This window comes from Octopus bimaculoides, chromosome 23, assembly GCF_046866305.1.
Source record: "Octopus bimaculoides isolate indiv1 chromosome 23, ASM4686630v1, whole genome shotgun sequence".
NCBI classification, from domain to species: Eukaryota; Metazoa; Mollusca; class Cephalopoda; order Octopoda; family Octopodidae; genus Octopus; species Octopus bimaculoides.
Window position 1 is genome coordinate 152,146 of NC_142950.1, and position 20,844 is coordinate 172,989.

The 20,844-nt window shown below is 37.0% G+C and overlaps 1 protein-coding gene across 2 annotated transcripts in view; it reads left to right on the forward strand.

The window, feature by feature from the left end:
- The window catches only part of LOC106879461 (phospholipase ABHD3), a 41,120-nt gene extending 21,150 nt beyond the window's left edge, over positions 1-19,970 (forward strand). Inside the window, exons 2-10 of one of the 2 annotated variants that reach the window (XM_089340689.1) lie at positions 1,281-1,444; positions 2,913-3,031; positions 12,701-12,761; positions 13,224-13,275; positions 14,388-14,500; positions 14,973-15,146; positions 15,580-15,628; positions 16,259-16,424; positions 18,971-19,256. In XM_089340689.1, the coding sequence (XP_089196815.1) occupies positions 1,281-1,444; positions 2,913-3,031; positions 12,701-12,761; positions 13,224-13,275; positions 14,388-14,500; positions 14,973-15,146; positions 15,580-15,628; positions 16,259-16,424; positions 18,971-19,152 (1,080 nt within the window). In that variant the 3' untranslated portion in view covers positions 19,153-19,256. Of the gene's footprint in view, positions 1-1,280; positions 1,445-2,912; positions 3,032-12,700; positions 12,762-13,223; positions 13,276-14,387; positions 14,501-14,972; positions 15,147-15,579; positions 15,629-16,258; positions 16,425-18,970 lie in introns of both variants that reach the window. The other variant, XM_014929025.3, reaches the window with a different exon arrangement.
- Positions 19,971-20,844: the final 874 nt, after the last annotated feature.

Genomic DNA, 20,844 nt, shown 5'->3' on the forward strand with positions numbered 1-20,844 from the left:
CCTTTATTGTGATGGGGCAGGAAACTTCAGGTTGACCTGTTCACCAGAGAAAAAAAGAAAGCATCCCAAAGTGTTTGACCAGTGGAGAATATTAAGGTGAGCTGTAGTGACCGGTCGTCATCCATCTGCATTGAATTGTTGTGTGCAGAGGATATTGTCCAGGAATTTACATTTTCATCCATGTAAGCTTATGATTGTGCAAGAAAGCTGGAAATGTTTGTAGAAAACATATTCATAATGTGGAGAGATGATAAAGTTCTTCTCATCAGTAGTGAAGTGCATTTCCATCTGTCTGGTTGTGTAAAGAAACAGAACTTTTGCTATTAACCAGACGGACAACAATCCAGAGTAACTTCATGAGCATTCCTTTTTTCTTTGAATGTGTCACTGTATTCATGAGGATAATAAAAATATAATAAAAAATAAAAAATCACCTTTCATCATTGCTTAATTTGGGCTAAACTGGGGCTAAACAATAATTACAAATTACATCAAACTTGGTACCCTGTTACTGTTTATTGAATTGACCCAGGAACGATGAAAAGCCAAGTTGAACCTGGTGTGATTTGAACTCAGAGTGTAATGGACATAACTAAATACTGATTCTGCCAATTAGCTTCATTGATAATAAATCAATATGATAGTTGTTTGATAATTGTCAACAGGTGCAATAATTAGTTGTCCATCAAATTATGCAGTTTCAGTTTGCTAATTGGATGAGTTTTCTGCTACATTTTGAAAGCAGAATGAAAATAAATTCATCATTTTGTGAATCGGTCATTTCACACAATATCACTCACTTGCAATGTCTTCTTCATGCTTTGGCAATTAGAAGAAAAAAACAAATTTTTCTTTATTTTCTGTTTACACTTAAATAAAAACTTTGAGAAGGATTTAAGACATACCATTACCAGGAATGTAGCTCAAGTGAATCCAAAGACAAAGTCTTCAGTGATATTATACTAACAGTTATAATAAACTCTTAATGTTTATGAGGAGAGAATTGCGGTAAAGTAATGTCCCATATATCTTTGAGGGTTGGGGCATCTCTAAAGACTTTGATTCTGCAAAGGCATTCACTAGAATGTTCCTTGTGCCATTCAGTAACATTATCATCTTGAAAGATTGCGTTTCACTATGGAAACTGTTCCACAACCATAGGATGAATTTGATCAGATAAAATGCTTAGTCTTCACTATATTTCAATTTTATTTTTGTGTTATTTTTGTTGATATTAATCAAAATTTTTTACTATGTTTTTGTGATTTTGTCTTTTCTAGAAACCCCAGCTGGTTTGTGGAGATGAAAAACTTTTAAAATTCATTACAAAACACTGCCCCATTTTACACGAAAAGTTCTGGCCAACATTTTGGTGTTTTGAAGCAAGAGCACAAACAATCGTTCGGACAATTTTAAAATCTTCTCCTCATATTCCTTACCAAAGGTAACTACTTCTAATATATTTTAACTATGAAACTGATGTGTTGCTAAGCTAAAGAAGGAGACATGCTAGAAACAGCAAACAATTGCCATCAAACTACACCCTCAAGTATTAAAAAAAGAATGGATAAATGTAGTTTTAGAGGCATTTTCTGAAAAAGGATGGATATTCATGATTGGAAAGCCTTTGATCCGAAGTTTGTTCATACAGGATTAGCCTTGGTCAAAATAACAACATCTGACATATTTCTTCACAACTATTCCATCTCCCCTTTTTTAATTCAATAAATTTTGTTCTTATTTACTCTTTTTATTTAATTTAGATTCAGTGCTTGGAAATGTTTTAAGCTATCTTTTTATTTAAAAGATTGCCACTTGATTTTTGGCATTGAATTACCCGTATAATGGGTCTTTAATGTTCTGAGAATCTCTTCTTAGGGTCAGTGTTAAACTGGTACTTGGTAAGGACTAAAACAGTTGATAGACAGATCAATAACTGAGGTTAATTCAGTCTAGGCGCAGGAGTGGCTTGGGGTAAGAAGTTTGCAATGAAAAGACATTCCTCTTGAGTGATAACCACACCTGTTCATCATTCGGGGGATCTCTGCAGGTGGTGAAGCTCCACTGCATCTATACATCAGCTTGCAACACAAAAGGATTGATGACCTGACACATTGGAATGTGTCTCTTCTATAAGAAGCCAAAGATCAGATATTTTAATCTTATCAGTCAGAAACTGGGACGAAGCACAACTGTTAAGTAACAAACAATGACAAAAGGCTATGTAAGTGTTTTGCTACTTGGTGTAAACTTTTACAGATTGTTTCCTCTCAGCCCATTTCTGAGTAAGACTGCCCCTGCCCTGCTTCTTATCTCATCTCTACTGTGGTCCACATGAAAGTCCAGGCTGAATCAGACCTCAAGCAGGTTAATCAGCCCATTGGTTCAACACCTCATGATGCTGTCAGAGGGTATTGACTTACTTCTCCAGTTACCTAGCTACAAATCCACCAAATTGTCTGGGTCAATGTTTGTCCCTGCCACCACCTTATATTCCTTCAGAATAGTATTATCCGCCTCCACTTGGGTAGTGCTTGATACCATGATGGTGATGTCAACTACATACCACCAACGCATGGCCTTCTTGTCCTGTTTAAATAAGGCTGTCCTATATTTGTGTATGTTTATTGTGTGTGTGTGTGTGTGTGTGCATGCATGTGTGTGTGTGTTTGCATATGTATGCACGTTGTGTGTGTGTGTGTATACATACATAAATATATATTATATATACATACTATATATATTATATATACATACTATATATATATTATATATATATATATATATATATATATATGTATATGATGTATATACATGCCCACACATCCATTCCAGCATGAAAGGCGGATGTTAAACAATGATGATATGTAAATTTGTTTTCTTATAATAATAAAGAATCAATTTTTTCTCAGTGAAATCTTAAAAACCCGTGATGGTGGTCGCATTCAAATAGATTGGTTAGAAAACCAAAATCCAGACCATCCTGACCCAGCAAAGCGTCCTACAGTTATACTTTTACCTGGATTAACAGGTAATTATCTACACTTTTACCTCTTTTGATGCTGTAATTTAGCCATATTTATGCACCTATCTATGCACACACTGGAAGCTGATTATGATAATCATGGATATTATTATCAATTGATTATTGTTATTAAAATTAATGGATTTCAACCCTGCTTAGGATAGTTATGTCTTCTGCTTTATGTTATCTTTCAGCCATTGTTATCAAAAAGGAAACATTCCAACATATTTACGATGAATGGTTTCCAATATATGTGTGTGCATGTGCATGTGTGTGCATGTGTGTGTGTGTGTGTGTGTGTGTGTGTAATATATATATATATATATATATATATATATACTAGTGGGACCTAAAGATAGTCGCTCATCTGCTACTCATTGAAAAGTAAAAGAATACAATGATTACTTTATGCTCAATTTTATAGACTTAACACACAACAGCACTCATCAAATAAACTTTCACTCTTATTTTTCCATTTTCTCCCCATAAATAAACAGAAAGAATCCCATACAATATGATACAACCTTCAGCTGAATTGCATCTGTCTGCCACATAAATAAGCGTGAATATGTCATGAAATTGCACTAATGCACATGTGTTAAGTGACAGGTGATATATAAAAAAAAAACAGTTCAATTAAAAAAGAAAAACATTTTTCACTATTCACTCACCACCTCCACCACCACCACCACCACCCTCTCTCTCACCTTCCAAAATGGAGACATAACTTTAATAATCCCTAACATATATCAATGACTTTCACATTATATAATAGGGATTAACCAGTGGAATACCTTGGATTATTTAATCCCTAATGGGCATATAACCTCCTTGAATCAACTCTCTATCTCTCTATCTCTCTCTATCTCTCTCTCTCCTTCAACTCTTCTGGACAGTCTCCTTGTTTAAGTTGATGAATGCTGACATAATCCTTGCCTTCAGTTAATTTTTGATGTTACAAGGAGTTTTGTTGGCTCCTTGTTCAACTGTGCCCTACACATAATAATTAGGGGTTTGCAGTCTGGGCAGTTACGTGGCCAGATGTTAGGGGTGATGTGGTCACAGAAATTGTCTGGCAGCCATGATTGGGTTCTCCTGCTTGTGTGGCATGGAGCAGAGTCCTGTTACCAAGGAGAGTGAAAGAAAGGGAGAGAGAGAGTGGGAGAAGGGGAGAGAGAGATGGGGGGAGAGAGAGAAAGGGATAAAGAGATAGTGGGAGAAAGAGAGAGAGAGGGAAAAGGGAGAGAGAAAGGCAGAGAGAGGGAAGGAGAGAGGGAGAGAGAGAAAGTGAGAGAGATAGATAGATAGATAGATAGATAGAGAGAGAGAGAGAGAGAGAGAGAGAGAGAGAGAGAACGAGGTTACCTGATGTTGGTGAGCCTAGGTTTGTTAATGAGTCAGTTTGCCATTTTTGAATGAGTTCAACAATGTATTTCTAGAAGTTACTGCCAGTCAGCCAGCCAGCCAGCCAGCCATGTGAAGAGTACTCTAATTGGGGGGGGGGGGGGGGGAGTCACTTACACTTGTATCTTGTCTAGGGTAGACATTTAGCTAAGGAGAATTGCATAATCGGTTATTTCAGTTCATTATGTAACTATAGACATTTATGGAGAGTCAATTGAAGCCGGCATTGGGAAAGTGAATGTAAAGCTATAATCACAAATGTCTCAATTATAAAAAATTGACTAATTAACTAATTAGTATATTTTATATGAAGTTTTTAAATCTGTCAGTTTCTTAATGATCAGTCTGAAGTATTAGATAATCAACTCTAATTTTTATACGTATAATTGCACTATTTTTTTTAATCATCTTTAATTTCTATCTATTTTTCAGTGTGTTGTTTGTTGTTATTCCATAAATACTATATCGTGTTCAATTTACATCATTTGTGCACTTACAGCCAAAAAGCGATGGCTGTTTTTTGGAATATGTCCAATAGATGTTTAAGAATTTCCATTTAGCCTCTAGAAAGAGCGAGAGTATATTACACTTCTAGCAGACAACAGCTCTGACATGTCTTGTAAAGAAGAGTAGCTCTCCGGATACCAATGTTCACTTACTTTGTACAGGGTATAAAAATAACTTTGGCAATATTGCTATTGATTTTAGATGTAGGCCAACACTATAATATATCGGAAGGAAAATGTTTCTTTTTGTCAGATTTCTTAGATTCAACTGAACATGGCGCTGTAGGCCAAATATTATTATGGATAAAAATTTTCAAAAAATTAAATTTCCTTCACATTTAAACTGTTGATATTTTCTGTAACTAATATTTCTTTATTTATAATCTATTAAGAAAATTATGATTTAGGAAAGGAGCCTCTGTGTGGTCATTCAATCTGCTAGAAATAGTAATGATATCTCCCTCAAATCACACCTTACTATCTTCATAAAAGTACACATTAGATAATATAGTCATAGATGCAAGTGCTAGGGTCAATTACATCAACTTATCCTTTCTTCCAAAATTGCTGGACTTGTGCTGAAATTTGAAATCAATATTAGCCATGAATGGAGGGGAATATTGGAGCATTCGATGAAATGCTTTGTGGTGCTTGTTGTGACTTTGCCAAGGTTAGCCTTGCTTTCCATCTTCCAGGGGTTGATAAATAAGTACGAAGGTGGTGGAATTGTTCTTACTCTTTGTGTTTGGAGTTCAAATCTTGTGGATTATGTGGCTGATAGATTAACACCAGTTTAACACCACCATTTGGTTGTTGGGTTCTTTTAGTAGATCTGCTGTAAGTATTCTGGCTAAGACTCCAGTTGAGGATACTATCCTCCCTCTCTTCCACCAGTCTTAGAGACCGGCCATTGGGACTGCCCTTCCTTCTTGACTAAGCAATAAATAAATAAAGCCCATAATGATGAATGATAACACTAACGTTGGCAAGATTTGAACTTAGAAAATCCTTTTGATTCTGACTGAATATGTCTTATGTGCATGAATGTTATAGAATCTCAATTTTATTTTTCATTAATGTATATCTTTATTTCTAATATTCCTTGGTAGGAAATCAATTATGTGTTTTATTTCAAGTAGATTTATAAAAGACATTTGGAAGGAGATTATAAAGAGACAGATTTTAGATTATAAATGAATTTTGCTAAACAACAAAATCTAGTGAAGCAATTTCGATTTCTTCCTTGAAATAATAATCTTTTGCTGAGTCATTAAATAACTGTTTATTTTTTGTATTTTCAATTAATTCTTCCACTTGAAAGAAATAAAGAATCCAATAAAACAAAAATAAAATAGAGATGCATAAAACAGAATACAAAATATTGAAATTAATTCAAATTCAAAACTAACAATTCTAAATTCTTTAAATTCTTTACAGTTCTGTCTATTTGGTAGCTTGACATTGTCTCATTCAAGTTCTGAGTTTAAATTCTGCCCCAGTTGATTTGGATGAAATGGGTTTCAGCTTTGACCTTCCTGTCTGTTTTGTTTCTTCTTTTTTTTTTTAAACAGTGTCTATCTAGGAGTACATTATCTGACATGTTTCTTTTATTTTTTTTTAAACAGTAGAGTGTACTTTGAATGAAATTTGGTTCCTATTTCTAGCAAATTAAGCAACCGTGTAGAAGTTCCCCTATCCTATCTTAACTTTGCTCTTAAATCTATATCTTTAAAATTCACGAAAGTATGTTCTTAATTTTTTGTTTACAATATTTTGAAAGATGCCACCAAAGAAAAGATGTAATATCTCCAGAAACAATATATATATATATATATATATATATATATATATATATATATATATATATATACTTGTATTTATGTACTCTCTTGTGTATATTCCTCTGATGAAGCAAAGCATTTCTTATGCAAAGCTAGAAATCTGGGATCTGGAATTATCCAATAATTTTTTGCTAGTCTATTTTGTCTCTTTGTCTTCTCTCCTGGTGCTGTATGAATATTTGATGTGGTTTTAGAGTTAAGTTTTGACTGCTATTTCCAGCGTGATGGTATCTTTTAGACAACCTTAATTATAATTTTAATAATGACTATAACCTATGAGGTTTTAATTCCCATGCAAGCCACTTGATATGATCAGCATTAAAAAAAAAACCCCATCTTATCCTTATTTGTATAAATAAATTTATATATATATATATATATATATATATATATATATATATATATATATATATATATATATATATATATATGTATGTATGTATGTATATATATAGCTGAAAAATGATTAGAGATCTATACAAATCAAATTTTTATATATAAAAGATGGAGGTGGAAATAGCACAGAAGTAAATCTAAGACAGAATTTAATTAAAATGATTTTTAAAATTATATAACGAAAATATTACCAGTTACGATGATGAATCTCATCTTATCAAAAGTCTGGGGGTCAAAAACATGGTTTTGATAAATTTCTACTTGATATTTGATAAGATGAGATTCATCATCATAACTGGTAATATTTTCGTTATATAATTTTTAAAATCATTTTAATTAACTTCCTTCTGAAATTGAATTGTCTTAGATTTACTTCTGTGTTATTTCCACCTTCATCTTTTACGCACGCACGCATGCACGCACATCATCATCATCATCATCATCGTTTAACGTCCGCTTTCCATGCTAGCATGGGTTGGACGATTTGACTGAGGACTGGTGAAACCGGATGGCAACACCAGGCTCCAGTCTGATTTGGCAGAGTTTCTACAGCTGGATGCCCTTCCTAACGCCAACCACTCAGAGAGTGTAGTGGGTGCTTTTACGTGTCACCCGCACGAAAACGGCCACGCTCGAAATGGTGTCTTTTATGTGCCACCCGCACAAGCCAGTCCAGGGGCACTGGCAACGATCTCGCTCGAAAATCCTACAGGAGCCAGTCAGGCGGTACTGGCAACGGCCACGCTCAAAATGGTGCATCTCATGTGCCACCCGCACAAGAACCAGTCCAGGGGCACTGGCAACGATCTTACTTGGCTTGCCGGGTCTTCTCACGCACAGCCCATTTCCAAAGGTCTCGGTCCGTAGTCATCGCCTCGGTGAGGCCCAATGTACGAAGGTCTTGCCTCACCACCTCAGCCCAGGTCTTCCTGGGCCTACCTCTTCCACGGGTTCCCTCAACTGTTAGGGTGTGGCACTTTTTCACGCAGCTATCCTCCTCCATTCTCACCACATGTCCATACCAGCGCAATCGTCTCTCTTGCACGCCACAACTGATGCTTCTAATGTTCAGCTTTTCTCTCAAGATACTTACACTCTGACGGGTATTCACATTGACATTACACATCCAACGGAGCATACTGGCTTCATTCCTTGCGAGCTTACGTATGTCCTCAGCAGTTACAGCCCATGTTTCACTGCCATGTAGCATGGTTGTTCGTACGCATGCGTCATACAGTCTGCCTTTTACTCTGAGTGAGAGTCCCTTTGTCGCCAGCAGGGGTAAGAGCTCTCTAAACTTTGCCCAGGCTATTCTTATTCTAGCAGCTACACTTTCAGCGCACCCACCCCCACTACTAACTTGGTCGCCCAGATAGCGGAAGCTATCGACTACCTCTAGTTTTTCACCCTGGAATGAGATAGAAGTTGTTTCCTGTTTGTTTGCAGTCTTTATTGCACCTGAACATCTGCCACAAACAAAAACTAACTTGCTAGTTAACCTGCCTTTGATGTTGCTGCACCTCTTATGTGTCCATAGCTTGCACCGGGTACATCTTATAGAGTTACTACCTACTCCTTTTCTACATACTGAGCAGGGCCATCTACCTGAAGGGGTTTGTGTTTTATCTACCTTCCTACTTATTAGGATTTTGGTTTTAGCTAGGTTGACTCTAAGGCCCTTCAATTCTAGACCTTGCTTCCACACCTGAAACTTCTCCTCTAGTTCTGATAGTGACTCCGCAATTAGGGCAAGGTCATCAGCATAGAGGAGCTCCCAGGGGCAACCTGTCTTGAACTCCTCTGTGATTGCCTGGAGGACTATGGTAAATAATAGGGGGCTGAGGACGGAACCTTGGTGGACCCCTACCTCTACCCGGAATTCATTGCTGTACTCATTTCCAACCCTCACCTTACTGGCCGCATCTCTGTACATGGCTCGCACAGCTCTCACTAGCCATTCTTCTATCCCAAGTTTCCTCATTGACCACCAGATAAGGGATCGGGGGACCCTGTCAAAGGCTTTCTCCATGTCAACGAAAGCCAGGTACAGAGGTTTATCCTTGGCTAGGTATTTCTCTTGCAACTGTCTCACTAGAAATAAGGCATCAGTAGTGCTTTTACCTGGCACGAACCCAAACTGCATCTCATCTAAATTGATTCGCTCCCTAATTAGTTGGGCTATGACCCTCTCTGTAACTTTCATAACCTGATCTAACAGCTTGATGCCTCTGTAATTATTTGTATCTAAAGCGTCCCCTTTACCTTTGTAGCAGTTGACTATGATGCTGCTACACCAGTCATAGGGTATGACTCCTTCGTGTATCACCTGGTTCGTAATACGGGTGACTAGGCTATAGCCAACACTGCCAGATATTTTGAGCATCTCTGCAGTGATTCCTGATGGGCCGGGGGCTTTCCCGGTCTTCATACTCTTAATTGCTTTATCTACCCTGGTACTATCAACTCGGATAGCTGGTCCCTCTATTGGGTCGACATAAGGCAGGCTCTCTTTCTCCCATTCATTCTCTTTATTAAGCAATCTATCGTAGTGGCATCTCCAGACCTCTTTCTTTGCATCCTCATTTAATGCAAGCGTACCATCATCCATGCGAACACATTTCTCTCCTACAACATCACTATTCTCTCTCCTACACTGTCTTGCAACCCGAAATACCTCGAGTCTTTGGTCCTCACGGCGCAGAACATTGGCAAATCTTTCCTTATCTGCTTCCCCTCTGGCTAAATAAACCTGTCGCCTAGCCTCCCTTCTGGCACATTGGTACAATTCCCTGCTACCACCGTTCTTCCAGTCCTTCCAAGCTTGTTTCTTTTGTCTAATAGCCCTGTCTACCTCCTTGTTCCACCACCACGTTACTCTGGGTTGGGAGGGGACCTTACACCACCCACAAATCTGGTCGGTGGCTTTCAACAGGTTGTCCCGCAGAAATCTCCAATTGTCTTCCACGTTGTATGATGCTATATCCCCTTCTATTTCGTTAAATGCTTCAAGTAACTTGTCTCTAAGTCTCTGTCCGTTTGCAGGGTCTTTAAGCTTCCACACCCTTCTTCTCCAAGCCTGTCTAATTCTGGGCACCCATTTTGCCTTGATCCCAAAGTCGCTAACTACTAATCTATGTTGTGGGGTACATTCTTCGCCAGGGTAGGTTTTGGCATTTATAAGCCGCCCTCTTTCCCTATTTCTGGCGAGGATGTAGTCGATTTGGCTAGAGTGTCTGCCGGAGCGGTAGGTGACTAGGTGACTGGCAGGTTTCCTGAAGTTGGTATTGCAGACTATAAGATTGGTTGCATCACAGAACTCCAGCAGTCTGGTTCCCTCCTCGTTGCGGGAACCGAAGCCATAGCCTCCATGTATGCCATGGAAGCCCCCAGCACGACGTCCGACATGACCGTTGAAGTCTCCAGCCACAAAGAGAAGGTCCCTGTCACTCGTCGACGAGGTAGTTTGCAAGAGGGTGTCATAGAATTGGTCTTTCAGACCATCTGGTAGCCCAGGTTGAGGTGCATAGGCTGAGATGACAGTAGCTAATCTATGATGAAGCACTAGTCTGATCTTAAGTACTCTGTCACTTACTCTAACGACCTCGATTACCTTATCCACCCATTTCTCCGCTAGAAGTATTCCTACGCCCCCGACCCCGTCAGTGTTCCCTGCCCAGAAAATCTTGTACCTGTGTTCTTTGCCTGTGAGGAACCTTGCAGAACCTCCTCTCCATCTTACTTCCTGGATGCAGCACATATCTACGCATCTCCGTTCAAGCATCTCAACAATTTCACCAGATCTACCTTTCAGCGTGCCGACGTTGAGAGTGCCAATCCTAACAGTATGGGTGTTGGGGGTGTGGGCCTGTAGCCTGGGAAGAGGAAAAGCAGTGTCGTGTACCTGAAAAGAAAACTTGCAATTGGAAGAATTCATAAGCAAAACATTACCTACAACCTGCAAACATTTCTCAACCTTAATGCGCTACCCAAAGGTAGGGGAGAGGATGGCCAAGGCCACTAGATGGGTTCCGGGAGACAGCCGAGGTTGACAGGATGACAAAGGGATGAACTTCCGGTGGAGGGGGCGGGATGACAGAGGAATGAACTTCCGGTGGAGGGGGTGGGATGACAGAGGAATGAACTTCCGGTGGAGGGGGTGGGATGACAGAGGAATGAACTTCCGGTGGAGGGGTGGGATGACAGAGGAATGAACTTCCGGTGGAGGGGGTGGGATGACAGAGGAATGAACTTCCGGTGGAGGGGTGGGATGACAGAGGAATGAACTTCCGGTGGAGGGGGTGGGATGACAGAGGAATGAACTTCCGGTGGAGGGGGCGGGATGACAGAGAAATGAACTTCCGGTGGAGGGGGTGGGATGGCAGAGGAATGAACTTCCGGTGGAGGGGGTGGGATGACAGAGGAATGAACTTCCGGTGGAGGGGGTGGGATGACAGAGGAATGAACTTCCGGTGGAGGGGGTGGGATGACAGAGGAATGAACTTCCGGTGGAGGGGGGGGGGATGGCAGAGGAATGAACTTCCGGTGGAGGGGGTGGGATGACAGAGGAATGAACTTCCGGTGGAGGGGGTGGGATGGCAGAGGAATGAACTTCCGGTGGAGGGGGTGGGATGACAGAGGAATGAAACTTCCGGTGGAGGGGGTGGGAGGGCGGGTTACTGCCAGCGAGTAGAGAGGGCTCTTAATTGTAGATTTTAAATATTTGAGAGACAACAATGCATAAATCGTAATTTTTTTAAAAGAGCAATGAATTCTGGGTGATTAGAATATAACGTAGCATGAATTTAGGAAGCTTAGAAAATGAATAAGCATGAATTTAAGACAACAACTGAATTCAATTGAATTTCATGGAGAGAAACAAGAAAGCGCAAGGTATTGAGATGTTTGAGGCCGTAAATAAATAAAAATCTCTATCTTATCTGCATCTTGGGTATTTCGTCGTAGTACGTCAGCGAGATAATTTAGAATGGGTTTCTCATTTATATATAGCCAGAACCTGAAGACCTTAAAGGAAAAACTACGAAGGGGGAGAGAGAGGATGGAGGGGTAGACAGAGGCATGGCGGGAGAAAAGATCATCATCATCATCATCATATATATATATAAAGAGAGAGAGAGAGAGAGAGAGGGAGAGGGGGGACCAGTCAAGCAGCACATCACGCTGTAATTCTTGGGCTGAGAAATCAACACTTAAAAGCCATAATTTTAAGGAGCGATAAGAATTTTTGAATAAAGGAAAATGGGTAGTGGTGGTGGGTAGGTACCGCCAGCGAGTAGAGAGGGCTCTTAATTGTAGATTTTAAATATTTGAGAGACAACAATGCATAAATCGTAATTTTTTAAAAGAGCACATATACATATAAAGATACAATTAAGATGATAATTTATTTTTGAATGCAGAGACACTGTTAGAACAGCAGAAACATTGGGTAAATTACCCTTAGAAAGTGGGGAAATATGTCAACAAATAGCTATATATATATACATATATATATTGTTGTCTTTTCACAGGAAACAGTAGAGAAACTTATGCACTTCATATAGTACAACAATCATCTATTTTAGGATATAGGTGAGTTCTTTTGACCTTTCTAATATCTCATATTTTTTTAATGAAACTAATTCTAATCAAGTATGTTATGAATATTGTTGTTTAGTTCTTGGTCAACCTTGGTTCAACTGATCCATGATCAAAAATGTTTCTATCACAATTATTCCTTTATTTAATATGGCCATGATGATATAATTCTAAATTATGTACTAAGTTGCTGAGTTATAAGATAAATATATATCTGTATTGATTTTATTTGTAGACAAAAGCTCTCTCTAGGGTTATTTAAAATTTAAAAACAAGATCACTTGAGTGAAAGAACAGTATAGATAATGGATTATGAGGTGGATGTCTTTTATTAAAACCAGCTTCTTGAAGCTTTTTAGAGTCTACAAACATACAAAGTCACATATGTACAAACAAATAGCTTTCAACATATTTCCTATTTTTGCAATTATGCTACCAAACTTTTTCTAATTGCAGGTCAGTTGTATTTAATTACAGAGGAACGAGTGCAAATGAAGATAAGCTTTTAGTAAGTATGTTATAATCATTATGGTTATTTAGCAGGTTTATTCTCTCTGAATTTAATGCAAGAGAAAACTAAAACTGGTCGTCAGGATGGCTAAACAAAATGTTAAATTTTGCTCCTTTTGATACGTGAGACAAGAACCTTTTTACTTTGAAAATGTTCCACACAAACACCAACACTAATGCATGTCAAAGTGCACCCTGCAGCTCTCAGCTAAAGTATATTTGGAATGATTGACCTGTGGATTATACTGGGGTCATTCAGTCAACGCCTGATATCCCACAGGTCCACTTGACAAGTGTTATTATCACACAACAACATCACCCTTGCACTTTGAAGCGTACAGTATGCTTGTGAGTTATGCAGGGATATAAATGTCTGCAAGAATAGGTCACATCTGTAAGTTGTTTGGCTTTAGGTTTACAGCTGACCTAACACTACACAACAATAAATCAATTACTGGTCTTTAGATCAGAGATCAATATTATTCTTCCTTGACATGTTAAGAACATCCCATTTTCCTCAGAAAATGCATCAATAATTTCATTTAGAGAATTACTAAGTTTATATGTGTGAAATCTTTTATTTTGGCTTGAATAATATATAATGAATGGCTCTTATATCAATTCATTATGAAATAATTATGTATTCCATTCGTTCTAATGTAGTCTAGAAATATTCAGTTACACAACCATGAAGTTGGCAAAACAACAATTATGTCTTTTATCTCATTATTTTATTAATTTGCCATGAGACAAACTGTGAGCACATTGTGCTCACAACTTTTTCCTGTCATCAACACTGCCAATAAGACCTCTCCCTCTCTCTCTCTCTCTCTCTCTCTCTCTCCAACTCCAACATGAGCAACCATTAATTCAAATATATATATATAATAGGTGTGAACTTTAGTTTGAAAACCTTGAAACTGAGACTTAATGAATAAATCCCTTGTGATGTTTGTTCCATTACATCATTTCAAACATCCCGGTGTTTCCTGTTCGTTTTCTCCTAGAACTGGAGGGACATAAAATATAATTCTGATATTAAGGTTTTTGTTTGTTGATTTTTATTTTGCATCTGAGTTACTATTTATGACATTTTGTTGGTTTTTGCAGACACCAAGAACATATTGTGCCACTGATACAGAAGACTTAGAGACTGTTGTAAATCATGTGAAAAATTGTTACCCAGAAGCACCATTATTTGGGGTAGGAATCTCCCTTGGTGGGTAAGTTGTGAATTGATTTCATATTTTGGATTTGTTATTATTTACTTATCTACTCTTATGGAACAAATCTACAACTAAAGGCATTCGAGTTGTATCTTTTTTTAAAAAATTTTTGTTAATCAAGGACTCCATTTTATTTTTTAAGGATGACAGGGTAGGGTTTATTTTATGGAATTTTGCCATTTTACTTACTCCATCTAGCAGGGTGAGCAATCACATATTTAGATCATTAGCCTATGTGTGTGTGTGTGTTTGTGTGTCTAGAACGTATCTACTTATTGTTTAGAGATATGTTCAGTGACATTCTGACTCTCCCATGTTATTTTCAGAGTCTTTTGTCAACAGTGAAATATTAAATCCATAAACACTCAATGTTCATTCTCCACGAATGGTTTTTTGTAACTTTCTTCCTTTACTTGAAATTCTTTGTTAATCATTTATTGTGTCCTTTTTCTCTTAAAAATCTTTTTAGGATGATAATGACTGGTTATTTAGCAAAATGTGGTGAAAATGCTGTCTTCCAAGCTGCTATGGCTGTATCAGCTGCCTGGGATTCTTTTGAATCTTCAAAAACTCTAGAACAACCAATTAATTATCTCCTTTTCAACAAATACTTGGCCAGGAATCTAGTAAATTTGGTCCATAAGTAAGGGCAAACTTTTTTTACTCTGTATATATATGTGTGTGTGTGTGTGTGTGTGTGTGTGTGTGTGTGCGTGCGTGCTCAACACAGTCTTCTCTCTTGCACACTACGTCTGATGCCCCTGTATACTCAGTTCTTCTCTCCCTGTTAGAATTCAGTGAATCTGTCTACATACTTCTCTGTCTACCTTCCACATTTTGTCTGAAAAGTGGCAGATAGATATAAACATGTTTTTTTTCTTTCTTTCTTTGAAGGAACATGTCCCACCTTATATAATGTAATATTTTTTGTTATGATTATGTCAGGGAGGGGGGGGGGAGATATGTCCAGTTTCCTTCCACATCAAAAGCTAACAAATATAAAAATAGAAATTAAAAAATGAGTGAATTAAATTATTTCTTGATCCAATTTTAATACTTAGAAACTTTGTTTTCAGAAATATTGAGTTATTTGAACATCATTTTGATATGGACTACGTAATGAAGGTATGTTTTTGGTCTCTTAAAACTTAACTTTGTTCTCCTTGACAAACATTGTTGCGCATTTTGCTGTACCTATTTTTGCATTTTCTAATACATAAGTTAGTGATCATAAAGACAAATTAGCGAAACTAGTACATTAGCAAATTTAAGATGATAATTATATTTCTTTTTTTATTCTGTCCTATCAGTTCTACTGGAAAGCACTCCAACCAAAAATATGGACTGTTTGTTCTTACATTTCTTATTTTCATTCTCTTGTAAGTGAAAGTAAATGTGTGATTCTAGAAAAATTTAGATTCCAGTTTGGTAACTTAAAAAAAACCCCAATAAAAGTAAATAACCCAATAGGTTTACCAATAATTTTGTGAAATATTCACGGGTCCTGCTTGTCGATGTTATTATGACATGCTCCTCTGTAGAGATACATCAATGAATCTAGCATCTAATTAGTATTACAGAGTTAATTAAGTACCAGGCTCCTCACTGAACTATCACTACTAACATTCGATTTGTCACAGTTCTACATTTTCTTTTTATTACTCTTAATCGTTTTTTAATCAATGTACCCAGTTCTACATTTTTTAAAATCCTAACCTGTATTTGAGCATTTCTTATTGATCTCAATGATTCCAGAGCCAGACTATAAAAGAATTTGATGACAGATTCACTGCTAAACTCTTTGGTTATGGTACTTGGGAAAAATATTATAGAGATGCCTGCCTGAATGACAAGCTTCATCTCATTAAGATACCACTTCTCTGTCTAAATGCCGCTGATGATCCTTTCTCTCCATATCATGGTAAGAAAAACTTTTCCTCAACTATTCTATCCCTATCCCCCACTAATCTTGCCATTTTCAATTTGGACAGAATAATGACCGGTGACAAGAAATGGCTTCTCTGTCAAAATGCCAAGCACCCAGGACAGTGGGTGGGGAAAGGAGAAACACCAGCACCCCAGGCCAAAGAAGGTCTTCACCCACATCAGGTGTTGTTGTCTGTTTGGTCAGATATGAAAGGTTTAGTCCACTTTGAAATTGTAAACCCAAGCCAAATGAGAACAAAGGGGATCTGGTGCAGGCAGGTTGCATGGCTTCAGTCAGCACGAGAAGAAAAATGACCATCTTTGGTTTCAAGATGGAAGGTGTTCTTCTATCAGGATAATGCTTGGCCTCATAGAGCGAATATGACATTGCAAAGGTTGGATCAGTTTGAAGGGGTGCTTTCCTTGTGACTGGCAAGGGGGTCATTGGATATTTCATTGTAACAAGTGTATCTTTTGTTTTTTTGCTCCTTCAGGTACACATCATCAGGTAGATGCTCATCTCGTTCATTTCCTATTGTATTCTTCGTTACTCTGATGAATTCAATTCAGTCTCTGCATCTAATTTATGGCGACTGTGGCTTTATGTTACTCTTGAAAAAGTTCAAAATGCTTTTTCATTTCTTTCTGTATAGAGTTATGGTCAGGTTCATCTCCTGAATTTCTCTTTGATATCATTTGCTCAGTTCTAAAATAAAAATACAATATTGTGTCAGACATTGAAACATTAATAGCAAAATGTGTGCAACAGATCAAAATGTTCTAATTTTAAGCAGTTGCCAAATTTTTGACACCTTTGTTACATGTTAGATTTGTTTGCATCAAGTTAATCATGATAGCCTCATTCTGTTCTCACAAAATAATTAACCAACACATGACCCAAAATAACAAGATTAAGACCATTAGCTCCTATAACATGTTTTCTTTTCTTTTCTTTTTGTAGAACTTAGTAATTTCGCATTTGCAAGCAAATGTGAAATAAATTATTTGTAATTTTATGTTATTTGTTAAAAATGAAAAAAAAAAATATGAGAAAGAAATAAACTCAACTAAACTTTACGTCGTTTTCGAAGTGACATTTCATTCTGGCACATAACGAGGGTGATTTCTGCATATTTCAAGTTGATTGCTGTACATTTTGGCAACATTCCACATTTATTTAGTCCACCATGACACTCTGTCATATATTCTTCAATTATATTCATTGTTCTATTCTGAGTTTTCACTGCTTTAAAATAAAGTGTCCATAATGGCCACCACTTCACAATGTGAAAGTGAAGAATAATATAATTATCTTTAGTTTCAACAACATTCTGTATTTGAACAGATAAGAAAATTATCAACACTATCAAAATAGTTATGACAACATAAACTGGGACGTCCAGTGTTCAGTGATGTCTGGGCTGTGATATTAGAACCACTTGATTTTAATCTCTCTTGCTCAAATCACATGGTGACTTGGTGACAGTTGAGAAATTCATGGCAACTGATAATGTTTGTTTATAGATACCAAATTACTATTGTTTCTATAGTGAATAAGTTTCTATCTTTTCTGATGAAGGCCTTGAGAAAAACAGTAGCATTTCTATTTTTGGTACTTGTGTATCATGTCTAATTGGTAGATAATACTGTGATGACATTTTCAGACAACTACTTATGATGGTGTAGGGGATATCTCCAGTGTGAACTTCAAAAATTTTACGGCTTTTCCTGCGTCTCTATCCCTTTTGTGCAAAAAATGCTGACCTTGGGGAAATATTACCTTGCTTAGAAATAATGTTGGCGGCAGGTAGGGGTACCTGGCTGTAGAAATCTGCCTCAACAAACTTTGTCTGACCCATGCAAGTATAGAAAAGTGGACGTTAAAATGATGATGATGATGATGATGATGTGATTTTAATATCACTGCTGAAACATCCTTGCTGCCACTGTCTGTTTGTCTGGGCAACAAGATATCTCCCATTTATCAAGAGTTCATCTCATGATCCTAATATCACAGCTCATACAACCTTCATACACACTGCATCTTTGTGTTTGTCATCATAACAGTTTGGGATGTTGTTTACAGTTTACTTATGAGTCTCAGATTACAGCTTCTACACATTGAAATACTAAATAAATTTATTGTTTACTAAATCCTTTACTACTTCCATGTTTCAGAATGACAACATTCCAAGTAAACTGCAAGACATAAAGCAATATCAGATGTTATAGGCTCTGATTTATAATGTCTTAACATTATTTTACTTTGAAAATCTTAGCAGTTAGGTTCATTCATAAAAAAATCATATTATTACCAAAATTGATTGTTTGTATACCAATGCATTATCCAATTTCTTTTCCACTTTCTATTTCTACAATTATTGAAATTGATTCGATTTCAGCATTTTTAAATTCTACAGTTTTTTTTCTTCCTGATTGTACAATTGCCAAAACTCAGAGTTTTTTGTCTTTTAACTCATCCCTGGTTTCTCTGTTTTATTTTGTGCAATTACTGAAATGATATCCCTTTACATCTTTCAGCAATTCCAGTTGCGCAGGCGAAAGAAAATAAAAACGTTGCCTTCGTTATAACTTCCCATGGTGGTCATATTGGATTTATGGAAGGAATTTTTCCACGCCATGCAAACTACATGGACCGCCTTTTCGTACAGTTTGCTGATGCTATTTTTAAACATGCACACACGGAATTAAAAACTGATTAAGTAGATTATAATGAACATTTCTCCCACTCACACACACTTTTACATCCATTATACATTATACAACTTGAATTTAATGGAACAAAAAAATTATTTCATTTTCCAAATAATTTTATTTTCATCAGTTAATTTCATTTTTCTCAATTTGAGTGGGGAGCTTATTTAAAAACGTAATAGTTTTAATTTTAGACTTCAAGATTTTAAGTGAAATTATAATTAATGTGATTTAATTAACCGATCAACATTTTCTGTATAAGTTTATTTTCCTTTACAGCTATATTTGTAACTTAATTAAATTATTAGTAACTTTAGTGATATAAACTAGCTAAGCTCTCCAGTCAATGTGTGCATGTGTGTGTGGGACTAATAGCTAAACGTAGGGGATTCCAGAGTATGGTAGGGTCCCATTTGTCTGTTTACTTAATTTTAGTGGAACTATATAAAAGATATTTTTTATTTTTGAGACACAATATGTCCAGTCTCTTTAGCAGACGTTGTTGTTAATATAGACTTATTAATTTACCAATTTACATTGATTAATGTGTAAATAATTACAGTGGAGTTGTAATTGTTATAGCAGCAACAACGACAGTAATAGCAATAACAATACATACCTTAACTGTTTCGGTTCCAATGGATTTGTGTGGTTTTGTTCAGTTATCGTTTTATTTTGTATGGCATTTGATATTATGTTTGTCATTCATCAGATGGGACATCTCCAGCCCATTGCCAGAATTAGCTGTGATAAATACTTGTAGTGGTTTTCAGCCTCTACAGGCTTGCTCTGCCTGCTAGAAATAGCAGCTAAAATCTCCCTCAAACCACACCCTACTGTCTTAAAAATAATAGAAATGATGTGGGTGGTGTAGTCATAGATTATATAAAGACAGGATAGTCATGGCTGGGAGACCTTTGATCATAGGTCTGCTCAATCAGGGTAGACTTTGGGGCTAAACAACTGCAACAACAACAACAAAAACTTCTTGTGATTTCTTTGAGATTTTTCAGTGAGAAAATCCTTATTTTTGTCATTGATAAGACGGTCTCCGCAGAAAGTATCTCTACTTCTGGATTGTACACATTCCAACAAACTCTTTCCTGTCAGTGGAACTGGTTGTGCGTTTGTGAGAGAGAGAGAGAGAGAGAGAGAGAGAGAGAGAGAGAGAGAGAGAAGAGGTGGAAAGAGAGACTTGTTTTAATGCAGTCATCGTTTAAGGAATATTTTATACATAATGTATCTAATGTATATAGAAGACAATATTTATTTTCATCCAATGCTAAATTTGTTTTGCCATTACTACTAAGGCATATTAACCTTGCTGGTCAGAGAGGGCTTGTGAAGGCCAAATATATTTGTGGAAAGGTTGATATTTGCATGGCTTGTCAGCCAGAACAAGAGTTCTTCAGTCCAATATAAATGTCAACCAGTCAATAATGAAATTGAAGAGGTTACCTGTATTATCAACTAAGCTAATTGGGGCACCTGGCATAATGCAAAACCTTAAACAAAGTATTTTATTTGGTTAATTCGGAGAAAGGTAAACTAAGGGGTTGTTGGTGTGTTGCAGTGAAAAAAGGAGAACCAAGACCTGTGTGTTACAACATCACCCCAATGACTCTTCTAGGGGATGAGGGTCCAAGGCAAGAATGAAAAGTGGTTGTAATCTTTGGGTGAGAAATAGTATTCTCTGAACA